This window comes from Microcaecilia unicolor, chromosome 8 (genome assembly GCF_901765095.1).
Source record: "Microcaecilia unicolor chromosome 8, aMicUni1.1, whole genome shotgun sequence".
In the NCBI taxonomy this organism is placed as follows: Eukaryota; Metazoa; Chordata; class Amphibia; order Gymnophiona; family Siphonopidae; genus Microcaecilia; species Microcaecilia unicolor.
Genome location: NC_044038.1, coordinates 110387323 through 110408868, shown reverse-complemented (window position 1 = coordinate 110408868; position 21546 = coordinate 110387323). Strand labels below are relative to the sequence as shown.

At 45.0% G+C, this 21546-nt stretch overlaps 1 protein-coding gene across 5 annotated transcripts in view; it reads left to right on the top strand.

The window, feature by feature from the left end:
• The window catches only part of LCP2 (lymphocyte cytosolic protein 2), an 888998-nt gene extending 878113 nt beyond the window's left edge, over positions 1-10885 (top strand). For all 5 annotated transcript variants that reach the window (XM_030211064.1, XM_030211063.1, XM_030211062.1 and 2 more), the window contains one exon: positions 10078-10885. In XM_030211064.1, the coding sequence (XP_030066924.1) occupies positions 10078-10215 (138 nt within the window). In that variant the 3' untranslated portion in view covers positions 10216-10885. The remainder of the gene's footprint in view (positions 1-10077) is intronic.
• The last annotated feature ends 10661 nt before the right edge of the window (positions 10886-21546 follow it).

Genomic DNA, 21546 nt, shown 5'->3' with positions numbered 1-21546 from the left:
GAAATTGCAGAGTCATGGAATCGGAGGTAGGGTATTATTATGGATTAAGAACTGGTTGAAAGATAGGAAGCAGAGAGTAGGATTGCGTGGCCAGTATTCTCAGTGGAGGAGGGTAGTTAGTGGGGTCCCGCAGGGGTCTGTGCTGGGTCCGTTGCTTTTTAATGTATTTATAAATGACCTAGAGATGGGAATAACTAGTGAGGTAATTAAATTCGCCGATGACACAAAATTATTCAGGGTCGTCAAGTCGCAGGAGGAATGTGAACGATTACAGGAGGACCTTGCGAGACTGGGAGAATGGGCGTGCAAGTGGCAGATGAAGTTCAATGTTGACAAGTGCAAAGTGATGCATGTGGGTAAGAGGAACCCGAATTATAGCTACGTCTTGCAAGGTTCCGCGTTAGGAGTTACGGATCAAGAAAGGGATCTGGGTGTCGTCGTCGATGATACGCTGAAACCTTCTGCTCAGTGTGCTGCTGCGGCTAGGAAAGCGAATAGAATGTTGGGTGTTATTAGGAAGGGTATGGAGTCCAGGTGTGCGGATGTTATAATGCCGTTGTATCGCTCCATGGTGCGACCGCACCTGGAGTATTGTGTTCAGTACTGGTCTCCGTATCTCAAAAAAGATATAGTAGAATTGGAAAAGGTACAGCGAAGGGCGACGAAAATGATAGTGGGGATGGGACGACTTTCCTATGAAGAGAGGCTGAGAAGGCTAGGGCTTTTCAGCTTGGAGAAGAGACGGCTGAGGGGAGATATGATAGAAGTGTATAAAATAATGAGTGGAATGGATCGGGTGGATGTGAAGCGACTGTTCACGCTATCCAAAAATACTAGGACTAGAGGGCATGAGTTGAAGCTACACTGTGGTAAATTTAAAACGAATTGGAGAAAATTTTTCTTCACCCAACGTGTAATTAGACTCTGGAATTCGTTGCCGGAGAACGTGGTACGGGCGGTTAGCTTGACGGAGTTTAAAAAGGGGTTAGATAGATTCCTAAAGGACAAGTCCATAGACCGCTATTAAATGGACTTGGAAAAATTCCGCATTTTTAGGTATAACTTGTCTGGAATGTTTTTACGTTTGGGGAGCGTGCCAGGTGCCCTTGACCTGGATTGGCCACTGTCGGTGACAGGATGCTGGGCTAGATGGACCTTTGGTCTTTCCCAGTATGGCACTACTTATGTACTTATGTAACTGTATTTTCAAAAAAGATGGCCGGCCATCTTTTTTTTCGATAATACGGTGTGGCCCGGCGAAATGCCTTGGATTTCGCCGGGTTTGAGATCGCCACTTTTGTTTTTCCGCGATAATGGAAAAAACTGCTGGCGATCTCAAACCAGGCGAAATCCAAGGCATTTGGCCGTGGGAGGAGCCAGCATTTGTAGTGTAATGGTCCCCTCACATGCCAGGACACCAACCGGGCACCCTAGGGGGCACTTCAAACATCTTTTATAAGCAACCAAATTAGCTTCCAGATGCATAGCACCCTTCCCTTGTGTGCTGAGTCCCCCAAATCCCCCCAAACCCACTGCCCACAAGTGTGCACCATTACCCTAGCCCTAAGGGCTGAAGGGGGGCACCTACATGTGGGTACAGTGGGTTTTGGGGGGTTTGGGAGGGCTCAACATTACCCACCACAAGTGGAACAGGTAGGGGGGGGATGGGCCTGGCTCTGCCTTTCTGCAGTCCACTGCAACCAACAACAACTGTTCCAGGGACCTGCATACTGCTTTCAGGGTGCTGGGTATGACATTTGAGGCTGGCATACAGGCTGGCAAAAAAGGTTTGCATTTTAATAATTTTAGTGTGGGAGGGGGTTGGCGACCACTGGGGGAGTAAGGGGAGGTCATCCCCCATTCCCTCCGGTGGTCATCTGGTCAGTTGGGGCACCTTTTTGAGGCTTGGTCGTGAAAATAAAAGGACCAAGTAAACCCGGCGAAATACTGCTTATCGCCGGGTTTTATTTTTCCATTATCCGCGAAAGCCGGCCATCTGGTAGCCACGCCCAAGCCTGCCCATGTCCCGCCTTCGCATCGCCACCAACACGGCCCTTTGAACTTTCGCCGGCGAGGCGAAGGGAAAGTGGCGAAGCTATCACATATGTAGCTTTCGATTATACACTTTTCGCCGCTTTTGCAAAATCGCCGGCCATATCCCGATTTGTGTCGGGAAATAGCCGGCGATTACTTTTGATTATAAGCTGGAAAGTTATTCAAAGTCGTTAACTCGTGACAGGAATCTCCACTTCCCTAAGTGCAAAGGCATAAAATACAAAGTACTGCACGCATCAACCTTCTCATATATGAGCACGCAATTCTGGAACACACTACCACGCAACCTGAGAACGATCTACGAACTAACCGACTTCCGCAAACTATTGAAGACTCATCTCTTTGAGAAAATCTATTGCAAGGATCAAAACACATGAAGTCTATACACACTAGTAGAAATGCATCAATACACTCTCTTCTGAGTTCTCTTCCCCCGTATTTTCACCACACTTAAAACTCTACCCACAGATAAAATTGTTATACCCTAATGTTCTTTTGCTATTGTTTTATCGCCCTAACAATTCCCCATTTTAACACTCCATTGTTCTATTCCCTAATGTTATTTTGACTCTGAATTTGTCTTCACATAACTCTTCACAATGTAACCCATAATCGTACTGCTATAAATTGTATTTCCATTAATCACAATGTATTGTAAGCCACACTGAGCCCGCAAATAGGTGGGAAAATGTGGGATACAAATGCAATAAATAATAATAATAATAATTGTGAAAAATTACAGAAGGACCTTACAAGACTGGGAGACTGGGCGGCTAAATGGCAGATGACATTTAATGTGAGAAATTGCAAGGTGATGCATTTGGGGAAAAAAGAACCCGAATTATAGCTACGTCATGCAAGGTTCCACGTTAGGAGGTACGGTCCAAGAAAGGGATCTGGGTGTCGTCGTCGATAATACACTGAAACCTTCTGCTCAGTGTGCTGCTGCGGCTAGGAAAGCGAATAGAATGTTGGGTATTATTAGGAAAGGTATGGAAAACAGGTGTGAGGATGTTATAATGCCATTGTATCGCTCCATGGTGCGACCGCACCTTGAGTATTGTGTTCAGTTCTGGTCGCCGCATCTCAAGAAAGATATAGTAGAATTGGAAAAGGTGCAGCGAAGGGCGACTAAAATGATAGCGGGGATGGGACGACTTCGCTATGAAGAAAGACTAAGGAGGCTGCGACTTTTCAGCTTGGAGAAGAGACAGCTGAGGGGAGACATGATAGAGGTATATAAAATAATGAGTGGCGTGGAACAGGTGGATGTGAAGCATCTGTTCATGCTTTCCAAAAATACTAGGACTAGGGGGCATGCGATGAAACTACAGTGTAGTAAATTTAAAACAAATCGGAGAACATTTTTCTTCACCCAACGCATAATTAAACTCTGGAATTCGTTGCCGGAGAATGTGGTGAAGGCGGTTAGCTTAGCAGAGTTTAAAAGGGGGTTAGACGGTTTCCTAAAGAGCAAGTCCATAAACCACTACTAAATGGACTTGGGGGAAAATCCACAATTCAAAGAATAACATGTATAGAATGTTTGTACGTTTGGGAAGCTTGCCAGGTGCCCTTGGCCTGGATTGGCCGCTGTCGTGGACAGGATGCTGGGCTCGATGGACCCTTGGTCTTTTCCCAGTGTGGCATTACTTATATACTTATGTACTCATTTTTCAAATACATTTCTCCCATTTTCCTTGAATTGTTTGCTTAAGAAGACTCTGGATGCCACATCAAAAGCATCATAGTTTGGCCAAGCTATACTACTACTACTGCTTATCATTTCTATAGCGCTACTAGACGTACGCAGCGCTGTACACTTGAACATGAAGAGACAGTCCCTGCTCGATAGAGCTTACAATCTAATTAGGACAAACAGGACAAACAAGAGATAAGGGAATATTAAGGTGAGGATGATAAAATAAGGGTTCTGAACAAGTGAATAAGGGTTAGGAGTTAAAAGCAGCATCAAAAAGGTGGGCTTTTAGCTTAGATTTGAAGACGGCCAGAGATGGAGCTTGATGTACCGGCTCAGGAAGTCTATTCCAGGCATATGGTGCAGCAAGATAAAAGGAACGGAGTCTGGAGTTAGCGGTGGAGGAGAAGGGTGCAGATAAGAGAGATTTACCCAGTGAACGGAGTTCCCAGGGAGGAATGTAGGGAGAGATAAGAGTGGAGAGGTACTGAGGAGCTGCAGAGTGAATGCACTTATAGGTCAATAAGAGGAGTTTGAACTGTATGCAGAAACGGATAGGAAGCCAGTGAAGTGACTTGAGGAGAGGGCTAATATGAGCATAACGACCCTGGTGGAATATTAGTCGTGCAGCAGAATTTTGAACAGATTGAAGAGGAGAGAGATGGCTAAGTGGGAGACCTGTGAGAAGCAAGTTGCAATAGTCTAAGCAAGAGTTGATAAGAGCGTGGATGAGGGTTCTGGTAGTGTGCTCAGAAAGGAAAGGGCGAATTTTGCTGATATTATAGAGAAAGAAACGACAGGTTTTAGCAGTCTGTTGGATATGTGCAGAGAAGGAGAGGGAGGAGTCGAAGATGACCCCAAGGTTACGAGCTGATGAGACAGGAAGGATGAGAGTGTTTTCCACAGAAATAGAGAATGGGGGAGGAGGAGAGGTTGGTTTAGGGGGAAAGATAAGAAGCTCAGTCTTGGTCATGTTTAGTTTCAGATGGTGCTGAGACATCCTGGCAGCAATGTCATACAGGCAGGCTGATACTTTGGCCTGGGTTTCAGCTGAGATTTCTGGTGTGGAGAGGGAGATCTGGGAGTCATCAGCGTAAAGATGATACTGAAAACCATGGGATGAGATCAGAGTACCAAGGGAAGAAGTATAGATGGAGAAGAGAAGAGGTCCCAGGACTGATCCCTGAGGTACACCAACTGACAGTGAGATAGAAGTAGAAGAGGATTCACTAGAGTATACACTAAAGGTACACTGGGAGAGATAAGAAGAAAACCAGGAAAGAACAGAGCCCTGAAATCTAAGCTATGTGCTTTTGATACTCCTTCGGCTTAGCTATTAGCAGGCAGAGCTCAACAGCCAGCTCTTGAGCTAGCTTGTCCACCACACTACACACAAAGTTCTTCAAGTGGAGGATCATGTAGAGCTGGCAGGATTGTATGAGGAAAATGAGCATAGATCTCTAAAAACAAAATATTCCTCCTAAATGAATCCAGTGTTCAAGCATCAACTTCTGGCCCTTTTGAGGATGGTTTTGACCACCACTGAATGGCAAGGAAGCTGCTGCTTCTCAAATCTGGGATTCTTCTTGATTCTATAGAGTACGCTTTCTTATTGATGGGCTGAATAGAGAGGGGGGGAGTCTCCCAGTTCTTCATCTGCACCCCCTTAAGGATGCTGTGCACAGGCACTGTCAGTTTCCTTGAGTAAGGCATCATAATCAAGAATGTCCAACATCTCGGCCCTGGGCTGGTCCTCGATCTCTAACACACTGAGCTAAAATGTGCTCCAACTCCTCCTGTAGCATGGCCCTGAACCACTCCTTGAGCCAGGGAGGCTTTGCATTGGTACCAACTCCACGGAGGGGAAGTGATCTTCTCAGGGCCAATGTTTCTCAGGTACCGGTGATGCCGGTGTCCCAGATCTCCTGGAACCATGCTTCGAGAAGGTCCAATGTCAAAGTCTGTTTGCCTGACATTGGGATCCTTGGTGCCAACAAGGAATGATGTAGAATTCTTCCATATTCTCTGTGTTGGGTCTGAGCTTACTCAGCCCAGACGGGCGCTATTGATGCCTGACATCGAGGCATGCGGTGACTTCCTTGGTACCAGTGTGTCCCCAGTATTTGATGTAGCTCTGGGAGAAATGGAGACTGATGCCTCCAATGCAGACATCGATAGACCAGACTTAGAAATGTAAAAAAAAATCTCTCAGGCAGCACTTCTCGACTCTTAAGGTCCATTTCTGCATTTTAGGACAGAGTTTACAATTAGAGGCCTTATAGTCAGGTCCAAGGCACAGCAAGCACTGAGAACATTTTTTTTATTAATTTTAATATTATCACATAAAGATGACATTACATCACAATGCTTTGGAAATTCACAATATTCTATATTATACAGTAAACCTAATAATAAAAAGAAAAAAAAAATCAAAATAATTTGTCCACAATAAGTGGATCCAAGAGCAGGAAATAAACCCAAGTATCTAAATACATAACAGAAATAGACATTATATAATAAGTCACATTGACCAGAAGGAATTTAGGAACATACAGCCTAGACAGTATTTTTAACTAGAAGTTACCATTTCAGGGGTATCCTTTACATTCTCTCTAGCAGTAATAAATTCTTGTAATCTTTTGGGTGAAGAAAAAAGGTAATTAACTCCATGCAAAGAAATCAAACACTTACAAGGAAATTTAACAAAAAAAGTTCCACCGAGTGAAAGAATTTTTGGTTTAAAAACCATCAACTCTTTCCTCCTAACTAAAGTTTCTTTCGCTAGATCTGGAAAGATCTGAATTTTAGCTCCCATAAAGATGGCATTCATTTTCCGGAAATAAGTTCGCAATATCAAATTTTTATCCGACTCCAGTGCAAAAGTTACAAGCAATGTAGCTCGGTCTGTAATTTCAGACCTTTCAAGAAAATCAGTTAAATTAAGATTTTGCGGTTGTTCTGGTGTTCCATTTGTTGAACGCGGAGCTTTTTTTAAATACTGTGTTCTAGTCACTGGAGGGTGACTTTCTAAAGGAATATCCAGAATCTCTAAGAAATACTTTTTCAAAAGTTCAATAGGTGAAATAATCGAAGATGAAGGAAAGTTCAAAAATCTTAGATTATTCTTTCTAAGCTGATTTTCAATATACTCCATTTTACGTGCCTGGGCATTATTTTCCTTAATTACAGAAACCACAGTAGATTGCATTGATTTTAATTCAGAGTCATAATTTTCAACCTTAGTGGATATCTGTGCATTAGTAGATTTTAATTGACTTATTTCAGTCTGGGCATAATTCAATATCTGCTGTAGAGATGTGTTTACCCCTTGGATGGCCTCCCAGAGAGTGTCCATAGTGACTTTTTCAGGTTTTGACGAACCTCTTCCTAATCCAGGGGAGAAATCTCCATGGATTATGCCTAGGGGTAAATATCCCCCTTCTGTTGTTATAGTACCTGGGGTAGAGGCAAGGGCTGGTCCTCCCACAGCCGTTGGAAAGTCGCCAACTCCGGACGCTCCCTCATACGGCCCTCTCTCAGCTCCGCTACTCCTTCCAGGTTGTGGAGGGGTCAAACTGGAAGGGGGGCTCAATGTAGCTCCCTCAGTACTGTGTTCCAAAGATAGCGTTATGGAACTTCTAGAAGTTCTAGCAGCAGCGAAAAAACAGAGGAAATTTAAAAAGGTCAAAACTGCTAAGAAAAACTAACAGGACAAACAAAAAGGAGGAAAAAAATGGTCCCACACTACTCACACAGGAAAAAAAAATACCACGAGGATACTGCAAGACAGGGATGGCCACCAAGAAAAAAATGCCATAAAGAGAGCTGATAAAAATAGGTCCTCTCAGCGCTGTGTAAAAAAGAGAATTGCCTGGTGGTCCCACATGAGTGAGGCTGCAAAAAGCTTCTAGAAAATAGAACCCTGGGTATTGTCCATGCTGGGCTCTGTCAGATGACATCACTCATATGTGGCAATTCATATCTTTCTTGTACTCAGAGAACTTACAGTATTCTGTAAATTACATATGTAAGTGTGCACCCAACCCATGCTCTGCTTAGGCACTGCCCATGTGTAAGCCCACCTGCAAACTACATGCTATCAAACATATTGTGCATAAAGAATAACGCTTAGATGGTGTACTAGCATATACAAATGTATGTTTGCTAGTGCTGACTGTATACTAAATAACTTTTTTGAAGGGGTGTGTCAGAGGTGAAGAGTGGCTGTGTTACCCAGTTAGTGCATCTAGATTACAGCATGTTAACTGGTTAGCACACAGATAATGCAGGAGCCATTACCGCAATTTTTAAAAATGGCCACACATGGCCAATAATGGAAAAAATAGAAAATTGGGTTTTTTATGGCCACAGTAAAAATGGCCTTAACATGTGGGAAAGACCATTGCAAGGGTGTGCTAAGGCCATAGGCGTAGTTTGACTGTTTCATTTGGGGGGGGGGGGGGCAAAGAATGGGTGGAGCATATTAGCATATCATTTGCATATATACATATGCAAATGAATATGCTAATATGGAGGAAGGAATTGAAATTTACAGGCAAAATAACACAGATGCACATTTCAAAAAGCTGACATATTTCAATTAATAAATTCTGAATAAAATACTTTTATCTACCTTTGTTGTCTGATCATTTAGTTTTTCTATTCGCTTTGGTCCCAGTGTCTTCTGTTTTATGCAGTGTTTTCTTTCCAGTAGGCTTCCCTCTGCTCCCCACCCTCCGAGTCCCATCCATCTCTTGCTCCTTCCCTCTGCTCCCCACCCCTCCCAGTCCCATCCATCTTCTGTTCCTTCACTCTGCTCACCATCCCTCCGTCCCATCCATCTTCTGCTCCTTCCCTCTGCTGTGCCTGACCTCTCCCAATCCCAACCATCTCCTGGTCCATCCCTCTGCTCCCCACCCCTCGCAGTCCCATCCATCTCTTGCTCCTTCCCTCTGCTCCCCACCCCTCCCAGTCCCAACCATCTCTTGCTCCTTCCCTCTGCTCCCCACCTCTCCCAGTTCCATCCATCTTCTGTTCCTTCCCTCTGCTCACCATTCCTCCGTCCCATCCATCTTCTGCTCCTTCCCTCTGCTGTGCCTGACCTCTCCCAATCCCATCCATCTCCTGGTCCATCCCTCTGCTCCCCACCCCTCACAGTTCCCATCCATCTCTTGCTCCTTCCCTCTGCTCCCCACCCCTCCCAGTCCCAACCATCTCTTGCTCCTTCCCTCTGCTCCCCACCTCTCCCAGTCCCATCCATCTTATGTTCCTTCCCTCTGCTCACCATCCCTCCGTCCCATCCATCTTCTGCTCCTTCCCTCTGCTGTGCCTGACCTCTCCCAATCCCATCCATCTCCTGGTCCATCCCTCTGCTCCCCACCCCTCGCAGTCCCATCCATCTCTTGCTCCTTCCTTCTGCTCCCCACCCCTCCCAGTATCATCCATCTTCCTTCTGCTCCCCACCCCTCCCAGTATCATCCATCTTCCCTCTGCTCCCCACCCCCCCGCGAGGTCCAAGATGGTGACTCCGTTTACCCCTTCTCTTCCTCCCTCCCTCCGGCGCAGGCAACAGTCTTCAGCTTTTTCAGCGTTCCTGGCAGCGGTAGCGATGTACACGCTGCCTTCGGTCTGCCCCGGAAGCCTTCTCTTCAAGTTCCTGTTCCCACCTATGCGGGAACAGGAACTTGAAGAGAAGGCTTTGGGGCAGAGCCTAAGGCAGCGTGTACATCGCTACCGCTGCCAGGAACGCTGGAAAAGACTGCTGCCTGCGCCGGAGGGAGGGAGGAAGAGAGAGGGGTAGATGGACACGCTCCTCTCCGTCCGCTTGGCTTCCCTGCCCTGTCTGCGTCCCGCCTTCCTCTGACGTCAGAGGAAGGCGGGACGCAGACAGAGAGGGCAGGGAAGCCAAGCGGATGGAGAGGAGCGCGTGCCTGCATGTGTTTTTTTTTTTAACTAATGGCACGGCGGCACCTCGTCGTCATTTGGGCCCCCCCCCAGTCTACGCCTATGGCTAAGGCCTATTTTTACTGCAGCTTAGTAAAAGGACCCCTTAGATAATTAATGGCACTTTTAACGGTAAATGCTGCCGAATACTCAGATAACTGACTAAAGTTACCTATTTATTTTTAACATACCCTCACAGAACTTTTTGGAGTTTTGGTCTTCCCATGTCCTCAGCCTAGCAACAGAGGAAAATAAACCATATAAGCACACTTGCTCTCTACAGCCCACAGACTTAATTCAGGCTGCCACTACTCACTGCTAGATTTATTTCAAAATAGTGTCTCTAGGTTTTAATTATTATTTTTATTATCATTATGCAGAAATTTTCTTCAGTGGCTGATATTATTGATCACTTTAGACGGACCCCTCTCTTGCTAATAGATGGAAAAGACCGAGGCTCAAAGAACCAGTGTATGCTAATATATGCAGCTGCAACTGCAGCAGCAGAAGACTTCTAGTGCTGTGAATACCAAGTGCTGACGCTGAAGGCTGTTCCAAGAAGCTATGCTGTCCAATATCTCATTCTATGTGAAAATACCATGAACTCAAAACAAATGAACCTGAAATCTGATATGCCAGTTTTAATTTGCGATCCTTTAAAAATCTGTTTGTCGATATTCAAAAACATTTTATGTGGTCAATGGCAGCACCGACTGCCTAAATGCTTTAAAAAAAAATCCATTGAAGTTCTTTGCATACTTTTGGCCATTTTGTGAATAAAATGGCCAAAGTTATACATCCAGAGAAGGAAAGTGATTTGGGTACGCCAGAATGGGACAAAAACCTATATATACAGTATAGGAATTCAGCTACTCAACATAAAAGTGCTGACAGGTAAGTATTTGGTATTTCTTTAAAAAATATTGCTGGCTGTTTAAAGTTATATGAGGATTTTTTAAACCAGCACTTACATTATGTCACGGTTGTGGTCGTGCCCTTATGTTCAGACCTACTGTTTCTCTGTATCTAGCTCTGTGACCTCTTCAGTCTGCCTTTTTTCCTGTTGTTGTTCTTCCTGTAAGCCAAGCCTCGCCTTTGTGTCCCTGTTTGCTTACTTTTCCCTTTGTCTCTAGTGTCTGTTATTTGACTCTGTGGCACAGCCTTGTGTATTCCTACAAGTGGCTTCCCTTTACCCTTGTGTGTTGTGTATTCTTATGAGTGGTTTCCCTTTACTTTAGAGTCCTATGTGGTCAGCCTTGTGTATTCTTATGAGTGGATTCCCTTTACCATTGAGTGCTGTATGGTACAGCCTAGAGTTTATTCCTATAGTTGGCTCCCCTTTACCCTTGAGTGCTGTGTGGCACAGCCTAGTGTATTCCTATGAGTGGCTTCCCTTTTCCCTGAGTGCTGTATGGTACAGCCTAGTGTGTATTCCTATACTTGGCTCCCCTTTTCCCTTGAGTGCTGTGTGGCCAGCCTTGTGTATTTTTATGAGTGGCTTCCCTTTTCCCTTGAGTGCTGTGTGGCACAGCCTAGTGTATTCCTATGAGTGGCTTCCCTTTTTTCTTTGAGTGCCTAGTGGCACACCCTTGAGTATTCCTTTGAGTGGCTTCCCTTTTCCCTGAGTGCTGTATAGTACAGCTTAGAGTGTTCTCATGAGTGGCTTCCCTTATCCTTGAGTTCTGTATGGCATAGCCGCGAGTGTTCCGCTGTGTGGCCTTGTCTTGAGTTTTCCCTGTGTGCTTTCTGTTTGAGTTCTCTCTGTGAGGTTTCTGGTTGTGTTTGAGTGGGTTGCTTTTTCATTTAGCTGTGACTACTAGCACAGCCTTGAGCGGTCTGTTTGGCACGAGTGGGTCGTTCTTCCATTTAGGTGTATCTACTAGCACAGTCCTGTGCATCCTCTCTGTTTGTTTCTGTTTGAGTGGATGGTTCTTCTGTTTGCTGTGACTACTAGCTCAGCCTTGAGTGCCTCTCTGTGTGGCACGAGTGGACAGCTCTTCCGTTTAGCTGGGACTGCTAGCTCAGCCTTGAGCTACCTCTCTGTGTGATTTCTGTTTGACTTGGTTAAGATTATTCATTTATAGCTGTGGATCTAGCACAGCCCTGAGTGTCCTCTCTGTTTGGTTCTGTTTGTGCTTGAGTGGGTGGTTCTTCTGTTTAGCTGGGACTACTAGCCCAGCCCTGTGCTACCTCTCTGTGTGATGTTTGTTTGACTTGGTTAGGACTTTTTCATTTATAGCTGTAGTTCTAAGCCCAGTCCTGTGCTGCCTTCCTATGTGGTTTTCTTATCTTTTACTTGTAGTTTCTACCAAGTGGGGTTTTCTTTTCCCCTTCAGTTTCTTTGTGCCTGTGTGTAGGGTCTTTTGACCCCTTGTTTGTGGCTCTGTTTAGTGCAGTGTATGTGCACTGCTTGAGTACTACTTGCTCAAGAGATTCTGTTCTGTTTCTTTTCCCTTCCCTCTGGTATGATTCGGTTCCAGTTTGGCCGTGAGGCCCGTACGTTTGGACTCTGTACGAGTGGGTTCCGGTTCGGCCATGAGGCCCACCTGAGTGGTCTAGCTCCCTTTTCTGGTGGTGCTTGTTGCTTGTCTTGAGTGTGCTGTCTATTTGCCATGTCTGGTATCCTGTGTGTATTTAGTGCCTGATTCGCTTCTGCTCTGCGCCTCCCCAGAGGACTTGTCTGCTGCAGAGCTCACCATCCCAGGTTCTGTGACACATGAATAGAGTCACTGAATATATGTACAACTTTAAACACCAGCTGCATCCATTAATATTGATCTCTATGTATTTCTGATAGAATTAAAATGGGTTTATTTTTCTGTTTTCAATATTGAAGCTATGATATGTTATGCATGACTATCTTCCCTGTATATGATTCAGTTTATCATGTTATTTTTGTATCGCACTGCCAATGTACACAACACCTTACAAAGTAAAAAGAAATCAATAAAAACTATAGAACAGGAGGACAGAGAAATACAAATATATCTACATGTCTCTTGTGCTAAACACTTTGTTCTCAGCAATATGTTAAGTAATAACTACCAAAGATAACACCACAGTGGGGAATCTAGTAATGCCTGACTAGCTAACTGGCACACAGGTCCATCCAGCTACAGACAGAGTGGCAGTGAGAGTGATGGCTGCTAGCACTCATGGGTCTGAACAGACACAGCAGCACCGGGGGGGGGGGGGGGGGGGTGACTGACATGAAAGATAGGAGAGCCATGCTCCTTCAGTCCAAGACCTGTAGGAGAAGAGGGGTGAATATGATGAAAAACAGGGATGGGATTAGATGGGGAATGCAGCTAATTCTATCCATCCATCTTTGTTTCTATCATTTAAAGATGGATTTTGCTAGTTAAGGACAAGGGACTCCCCCTTGTCTCTGGATTTTTGGTAGTACATAACAGATAGGAAAGTGAATTCTGATGTGGTTGCTTTCCTGTGATAAGTGTCATTACAAGTGTATGTTGTTGAATCGAGCTAATGACTGATGAGATAAGAAAGAGTACATTTAGTTTCTTCATTTTACAGTTCATTTTACAGCTTAAACATCATGAACTCATGGGCAAATGCATTCCAATTAAAACTCAATGCAGGAGGTCACGTGTCGCCATGCTGCGGGGCAGACGCTGAAAAGCTAAGCTCCGTGCTCATTCCCTCAAAAGCCAAGCAAACGGACCTAATAACGCCTCCAGAGACACGGGAAAGCTACGGAGAGATAGCGTAAACATCTCCAGAGGATCTATCTGAAATCCGAGCTACCAGTCCGAGAGGATGGCGACAAAAATGGTTCGAAAGGACCGGGAGAAATTGAAACCGCCGGCGAACAAAATGGCGGAGCCCAGCAGCCCAGGAGAGTCAACGGCGGGATTAGCATGGGTTGCCGAAATCACTGCCGAAATTAAAACGGCTGTAGAAGCGGCTCTGGACAGTAAATTACAACAAATTTATGATCGAATGGAGGAAGCGCATGAAAGATTAGATTCAGTAAGCCTGGAACTGGATGCGGGCCTACAGCATACCTCCGACCTGGAGGATCAGGTGGCGACGCTCCGAACAGATCACACCGCACTGGAACGGAAAGTGAGGGAATTAGAAGCTCACATTGATGATCTCGAAAATCGCAGTCGCCGGAATAATTTGAGGCTGGTGGGGCTACCGGAAGGTATACTGGATAAAGATCTGCCACGCTTCCTGGAGGAGTGGATACCCAGGGAGCTTCAACTCGAAAGTAGCCTCACAGCCTTTAGTGTGGAGAGGGCACACAGAATAGGCCCACAAAGGACTGCTGGGACAAGACCGCGAGTAGTAATCTTCAAAAGTCTGAATTTTCGTCATAAACAGCAGATATTTGGAGAAATACGGAAAGGACGCCAACTCCAATATCAAGGCAAAAAGATATTATGTTTCCAGGATTACTCCCAACATGTGCAACAATTGCGGAAGGCATTTTCACCGCTATGCACGGAACTCTACCAGAAAAAGATTAGATTTGCGCTGCTATACCCTGCCAAGCTTAAAATCAGCGAGAATGGGGTTACCAAGATCTTTGAGCAGGTGGAGGCAGCTATGGAATATGTGCAGACTTTACAGGCGGGCCAGATGGGAAAGAGCAGCAGAGATGCTACCTGAGAAATCCAATGGTTTGTACATTTACAAAGAAGCAGAACTCTGGTGGAATCTGTGTTAAGACATTGCGTCTGAAGAGTATGAGAAGTTACAGAATATGAATAGACCATAGAGTAGGGACTGAGGATTAACAAGATGAGGATCTCCTAAGGGGAACATAGAAGAGGTAGAACCATGATGGGGGGGAATGATGGTGATGTGAAGTGATCTTCCAACGGGCAGGATGGTTGGGATATGGCTCAGAGGGAGGGGTAGGGGGAGGGAGGGGGGAGAGGGTGGGGGAGTGGGGGAGGGGGAGGGGCAGGTGGGCTATTGTATAGATAGGATAAGAAAAGGAATTACTTGCTATAATGCGATGTCTAGAAACTATGTATATGTGTGTACTGTAAGAGAATTACATGATGGTGGAGGGGAAGCATATGCGGGCTGGCTGCAGCTGGGACAGCGACCCGCAATACACCGAGGGGAATGTCTGCTAGTAGAAATTTTGTCTAGAGGGATAACCTGAAGGGCTTAACACTATATTCATGGAATGTGGGAGGAATTAGCTCTCCTATTAAGAGAGAGAAAATCTTAGGGGCGTTGAAAAAAAAAAGGAGCATCAATTGCTATGTTACAAGAAACCCACCTCACATCACAGGAACACCTAAAGCTTAAGTCCTGGTGGGTTGGTACAGTGATAGAGGCGGCAGCAGTGGAGAAAAAAGCGGGGGTGGTAATACTCTTTCACAAATCACTGCAGGTGGAACAAGAACATGTGTACTGTGACCCTGAGGGCAGATACATCATAGCCAAGTTGAAGATTAATGGAATTAGGATGATAATGGCTAATGTCTATGCCCCTAATGTATACAGTAAAAAATTTTGGGAGAAATTATTAAACAATATACAATGGGTCAAACTACAAGATCCGCACATGCGGACCATTATAGGAGGAGATTTTAATACAGTAGCGGACCCAGGGATGGACAGAACTGGGAACTTAGGGAATAGGCAGGGGGACCACACGAAGGGGATACCACTTCTTTGTGATACGCTGGCAGTGGTGGATATCTGGCGAATATTAAATCCTGACACTCGAGACTATATTCATTACTCCCGAGCACACCATACACAATCTCGAATTGATTATATACTGATAGATGAAGATGGGGTTACCGAAGTTCGGGAAGTGGGCATAGATCCCACCTGTTATGATTGGGGTCAGAACCCTTCTCAATCTTACCTCTTTCCTGGGGGTCAGCTTCTTAGCTGGCTTCTGTTTCTTTTCTCTGTCCTTTCTGAGCTGGCTCTGTCTCTCTGTGCTGGCAGCTTCCAGCAGCATGGGGTTAATTGTTTTACTTTACTACAGCTGTGTGGGTGGACTGAGTTAACTCTACCTCTCTTTGGGTGTACTGGCTTCAAGTGCTTCACGGTTTTGCATTGGTGTGGGTTGGGCCTCTCTGGGTCAGTGTGCTGTTGCCTGGGGCTAGGGAGTGTGACATCATCAGGGAGGGCCTTGATAAGGAAGTGGTGTTGTTTCCTTCAGAGCTTTTGCAACGGTGGTGTTTGCTTTAGGTAGGGTGGTGCAGTGTGCACTTTTGACTTTGTGTCTAGTTTCCCTGCTTCCTTTTGCTAAGGTCCAGGTTACTGTTAGTGCAGTGTGCACTGGTGTCTGCGTGTTTAGCTTTCCTGCTTTTCCCTTGTGGTTCCCCTGCTTTTCCCTCTTGGTTTTGGAAGCATTGCTGTGTGTAGGGCTTTGGAAGCTCTGTTACTGTTAGAAGTACTTCAGGGTTTGGTGTTGTTAGGAACACTACAGATTTTGCTGTTAGAAGTACTTCTGGTGTTTGTGCTTTTGGGAGCATTGCAGTCTTTGCTGTTTGGGTTTTGGTGCTGTAGGAAGCACCTTGTTAGTTTTGTATCTAGCTTGCTAGGGTAGTGCTTGGGAAGCACCTTGTTAGTTTTTTAGCTAGCTTGCTAGAGTAGTGCTTAGGAAGCTTGTTGGTTTTGTGTTTAGCTTATTAGTGTAGAGCTCTGCTTGTAGCTTGGTGCTTAGTAGCACCTGTGTTAGTTTTGTGTTTAGATCCCTGCTCTGTTAGTTTAGGGCTTAGGAAGTCCCTTTCTTGAGCAGGGCTTAGGAGCTCCTGTTTAGTATAGGGCTTAGGAAGTCCTTTTGTCAGTTTACTGTTAGGAACACTCCTGCTGGTTTAGGGCTTGGGAGCACGTAGATCAGTTTAGGTTTAGGAACACTTCTGTTTCCAGTCCTGGTCCCTGTGTCATCCGGTATCCAGTAAGTCCTGCCGGCTACTCGAACCCAGGAGCTCAACTCCTGGGGGGCTTAGTAGCTAAGCGCAGGTGAAGCTGTGCGGACCAGTCCAGTGTGCTCCAGTCCAGTGTGTTTCGGTCCGGTGTGTGTTCCAGTCCTGTGTCCTCCAGTCCGGGGGATTGCAGTCCAGTGTTCCAGTTCTGTGTCCTCCAGTCTGGGGGATTCCAGTCCATGTGTTCCGGTTCGCTGGGCAGTGCCTGCAGTCCCTGCCGGTGTGCTTACCCAGTGTTGGTTGGTGGGTTTTGCCTGCTGCTGTCGCTCCTCGGCAGCAGCCCAAGGGCTCACATTTGCTCCAGAGCCCGGCCCCGCGGGCTCTGAACCTGAGAACCTGACACCACCATTATCTCTGACCATGCACCAATATATGTAACATACCATATCACAGGACTACAAAGCCAAACACGTAAATGGATGTTCCCCTTAGACTTATATTATGACCGGGACTTCCTTCCCTATATTAGAGAACAATGGAAAGACTATAAGATACATAATGAAGAACAAACCTCGAACCCAATACTATATTGGGAAGCTGCCAAGGTTCAATAATTTCCTATAGCAGTCACAAGAAACAAAGTAGAGAAAAGGAAATACTTCGGTTGGGGAAGCAACTAATTAAATTAAGGAGGACATATAGATACAAAGATCAGAGAGCGATCAGAGAAGAACTGATGGCTACACAGGTGCAATTGAACACACTAATACATCAAAGAGCGATGAAATCTGCTACATGTTATCAATACCACCTATACAAATTTGGTAACAAACAGGGAAAATTCTTAGCAGGACTCATTAGGAGAAAGAAGGGACCCCAGAAAGTTCTTGCGCTACAACAACCCTCTGGGAAAGTGGTCCATTCGGACAAGGAAATTAGACAGATATTTTATCCTATTATACTAAATTATACAATCCAGACACCGATGATCTCTTAGATCCAGCTATGTATTTATGCAATATAACCATGCCCCAGATAACAGACGCAAAAGGTGAGGATTAATAAACCCATTGAAATAGATGAACTCACTAGAGCAATTAAACAAAGTGCCCTCCATAGAGCCCCAGGGCCTGATGGATAGCGAGCTGAATTTTATAAATTACATGAGTCAGAAATAGCACAACCACTCATGTGTTCATTTCATAGGGCGGTGGAACAGGAAGGACTCTCAGAGACATTGAGGTCGGCAGACATAGTGGTATTCCCAAAACCTGGGAAGGACCCAAGCAGATCGGAATCCTATAGACCGATCTCCCTAATCAATTATGAAGCGAAATTATTCGCAGGGATCTATGCTAATAGGTTGGCAAGGATACTACCAGACTTGATTGCAACACCACAGGGAGGATTCATAAAAGGAAGGCAAATACTAGCTTCGCTAGAATGGGTAAATACACAGAAGGCAGACTCACTGGTTATAAGTTTTGATGCCAAAAAGGCGTTTGATGTAGTGGACTGGGGGTTTATGTTTAGTACATTGGGAGCATATGGGTTTGATGGACAATTCGTAAAGCCATTGCCACGTTATATAATACACCATCAGCTAGGCTGTTTATTAATGGAGATTACACATCAGCAGTAGAGATTCATAGGGGAACGCGGCAGGGATGCCCATTATCTCCTCTTCTTTTTGCCTTGACATTAGACCCCCTGATCTGGACGATTCTGACAGATGCAGAGATCACAGGAGTCCACATGGGAGATCGGGAATTTAAAATTTCCGCCTTCGCTGATGATCTCTTAGTACATATAACTAAACCTAGGGAAGCATTACCAGTACTGCTGGAGAGATTCAAAGAATATGGATCCTTTTCAGGGTTCTTACTGAATATGATAAAATCAGAAAGTATGCTTACTAATACAATGCTCCCAGAGAGGTGGGAAGGGAAGTTTCCATTACGGTGGACTATGGGATGTCTCAAATATTTAGGAATCATATTAACCGTGGATCCCCAAAAGTTATATCGGGAGAACGTAGATAGACTGTTACAACATACAAAACACACACTGGCTCAATGGCAGAATTTACCGTTAATGCTGAGTGGTAGAATCAGCCTTTACGGCATGGTCACCTTCCCTCGGTGGTTATATGTGCTGCGACAATTGCCGTTGTACATACAAAATACCGATATGAGACATCTACAAAAGATACTCTCCCACTTTTGTTGGGGAGGGAAAAAGCCAAAAATTGCATTAGAGAAATTGATGGGAGGCCTGAGATTGGGAGGATTGGGAGTGCCAAACCTCAGAGGGTACAATTGGGCTTGTTTGATGAGACACATGGCAGACTGGATATTAGCATCGGACGAATACACACCGTGGCAGCTGGAACGAACTCTGTTTAGACCACATCATCCATATTATTTGCTACATGCGGCCATTAAGAAAATCCCCCCACAGTGGAGGAGGCATGTTCTATTAGAACCCATGAGACGAACCTGGCAATATTTGGTGAAATTGTTAGGGGGTAAACCCGGATACACTGACATGCTTCCCCTAATAGGGAATGCAGAATTTGAACCGGGACTCACATTAGGCAGATATGATCTTTGGGCCAAATCTGGGGTAGTAGTGGTGGCAGACTTATATCATGATACAGGAGAGCTGAGAACATGTGAGGATTTAGGGAGGATAGTGGGGGAGCAAAACATTGATTGGTACTCGTATTTACAGGTGAAGGTGTACACAACCAGACTGACAGCAATAGGCTACACTAGGGAAGTGTATCAGATGTTAGAGCAGTTCTTCCTACCCCCAGGATACCAAAGGGTAACAGTTTCTGGGATATACAGGGAACTCACTAAGGTGATGCCGCCTAAACAATAGGAGGTGGCGCAAAGATGGACATGGGACTTGGGAATGACAATTAGTGCAACAGCGATCTTAGCAAATATAAGTGCAATTAAAGATCATGTACATAGTGCACGACATAGAGAGACCCAGTATAGAATAATTACAAGAGCATATTTTCCCCCAAACAGGCATTCCATGAAGGATTGATTTCGGAATGTAAATGCCCTAAATGTGATCATACAGATCCGTCTCTAATCCATATGCTATGGGAATGTGGAGAGGTGGAACGATTCTGGAGACATATACAGAATTATTGTACATATCTGCTGAACAAGCAAATCCATCTGACACCTTCGGATAGTTTATTGGGTTATAGAGGACTTAGGCCTGCTCTTCAACGTTGGGAACATAAATTTATATATAAAGCTTGTATAATAGGGAAACATTGTATCATGCAACATTGGCTGGTAACGGAAGCTCCATCCTATTGGCAATGGCGAAATAGTCTACACATGTTGGCCCTATGGGAAGCGAAAGATAGCAGAGGTTCGTTACGACGGACCAAGGAGTTCTGGGCAATATGGGAACCATATACAATCCCTCAATCATAGAATTCGTAGTTTAATGGTAAACATAGTTCTGAGATCATGATAGAGAGAAGCTAAGAAGTGGGGGGGGGGGGGGGGGTAGACAGAGTTTTCTTAGGGGAAGGGAGGGGATTAATGGGATGATAGAAGTTCCTGGACCTTGAAGTTAGATGTGCTGGACCGTATAATAGTACAGGTTGGGGGGGATATGTGGAAGATGTAGACAGGGGGCAAGGGGATATTTTGGAATGGTTGACAATATATATATTTGGGGTTGGGTAACTGAATAAGGATTAAATGGATTGCACTAGACATAATGGGCAGTATTACTTACCACGCATAAGGTTACTGGAATATAATGCAGAGGTATCAAAGGGGGGGACGAGGGGATATCAATGTCTAAACGTTTGCGGACTGTTATGTTAACATATGAGATAATACAGCCTGGACATCATCGTAATGAGACTGATTTGGAAGAAGGATGGGGGAGGGGGAGGGGGCATGTAGCAAAAGGGATAAAAAGGGGGGGAATCAATTGATGACAGGTGAAGGATTGACAGATGTTGGCTGCACCAGTTATATTATCTTGTTGTAATTTTATGTATGTATTGGTTGAATTTTAGGTTAATAAACAGATTTAAACATAAATTTGATGATGCAGCTAGAGTTGACAACAGTTTTATGATAGATATATTAGCAGAAGATGCATGTAATATGCCAATATTGTTTGGATAAGGAATGTCATCAATAACACTCATAACTAAGAATAGAGGGGGGGATTGGCGGGGGGGATACTACTACTACTATTTAGCATTTCTATAGCGCTACAAGGCGTACGCAGCGCTGCACAAACATAGAAGAAAGACAGTCCCTGCTCAAAGAGCTTACAATCTAATGGACAAAAAATAAAGTAAGCAAATCAAATCAATTAATGTGTACAGGAAGGAGGAGAGGAGGGTAGGTGGAGACGAGTGGTTACAAGTGGTTACGAGTCAAAAGCAATGTTAAAGAGGTGGGCTTTCAGTCTAGATTTAAAGGTGGCCAAGGATGGGGCAGGACGTAGGGGCTCAGGAAGTTTATTCCAGGCGTAGGGTGCAGCGAGACAGAAGGCGCGAAGTCTGGAGTTGGCAGTAGTGGAGAAGGGAACAGATAAGAAGGATTTATCCATGGAGCAGAGTGCACAGGAAGGGGTGTAGGGAAGGACGAGTGTAGAGAGATACTGGGGAGCAGCAGAGTGAGTACATTTATAGGTTAGTAGAAGAAGTTTGAACAGGATACGAAATCGGATAGGGAGCCAGTGAAGCGACTTGAGGAGAGGGGTAGTATGAGTAAAGCAACCCTGGCGGAAGACGAGAGGGGCAGCAGAGTTTTGAACCGATTGGAAAGGGGAGAGGTGACTAAGTGGGAGGCCAGCAAGAAGCAGATTGCAGTAGTCTAAACGAGAGGTGACAAGGGTGTGGATGAGGGTTTTGGTAGAGTGCTCGGAAAGAAAGGGGCGGATTTTACGGATGTTGTAAAGAAAGAAACGACAGGTCTT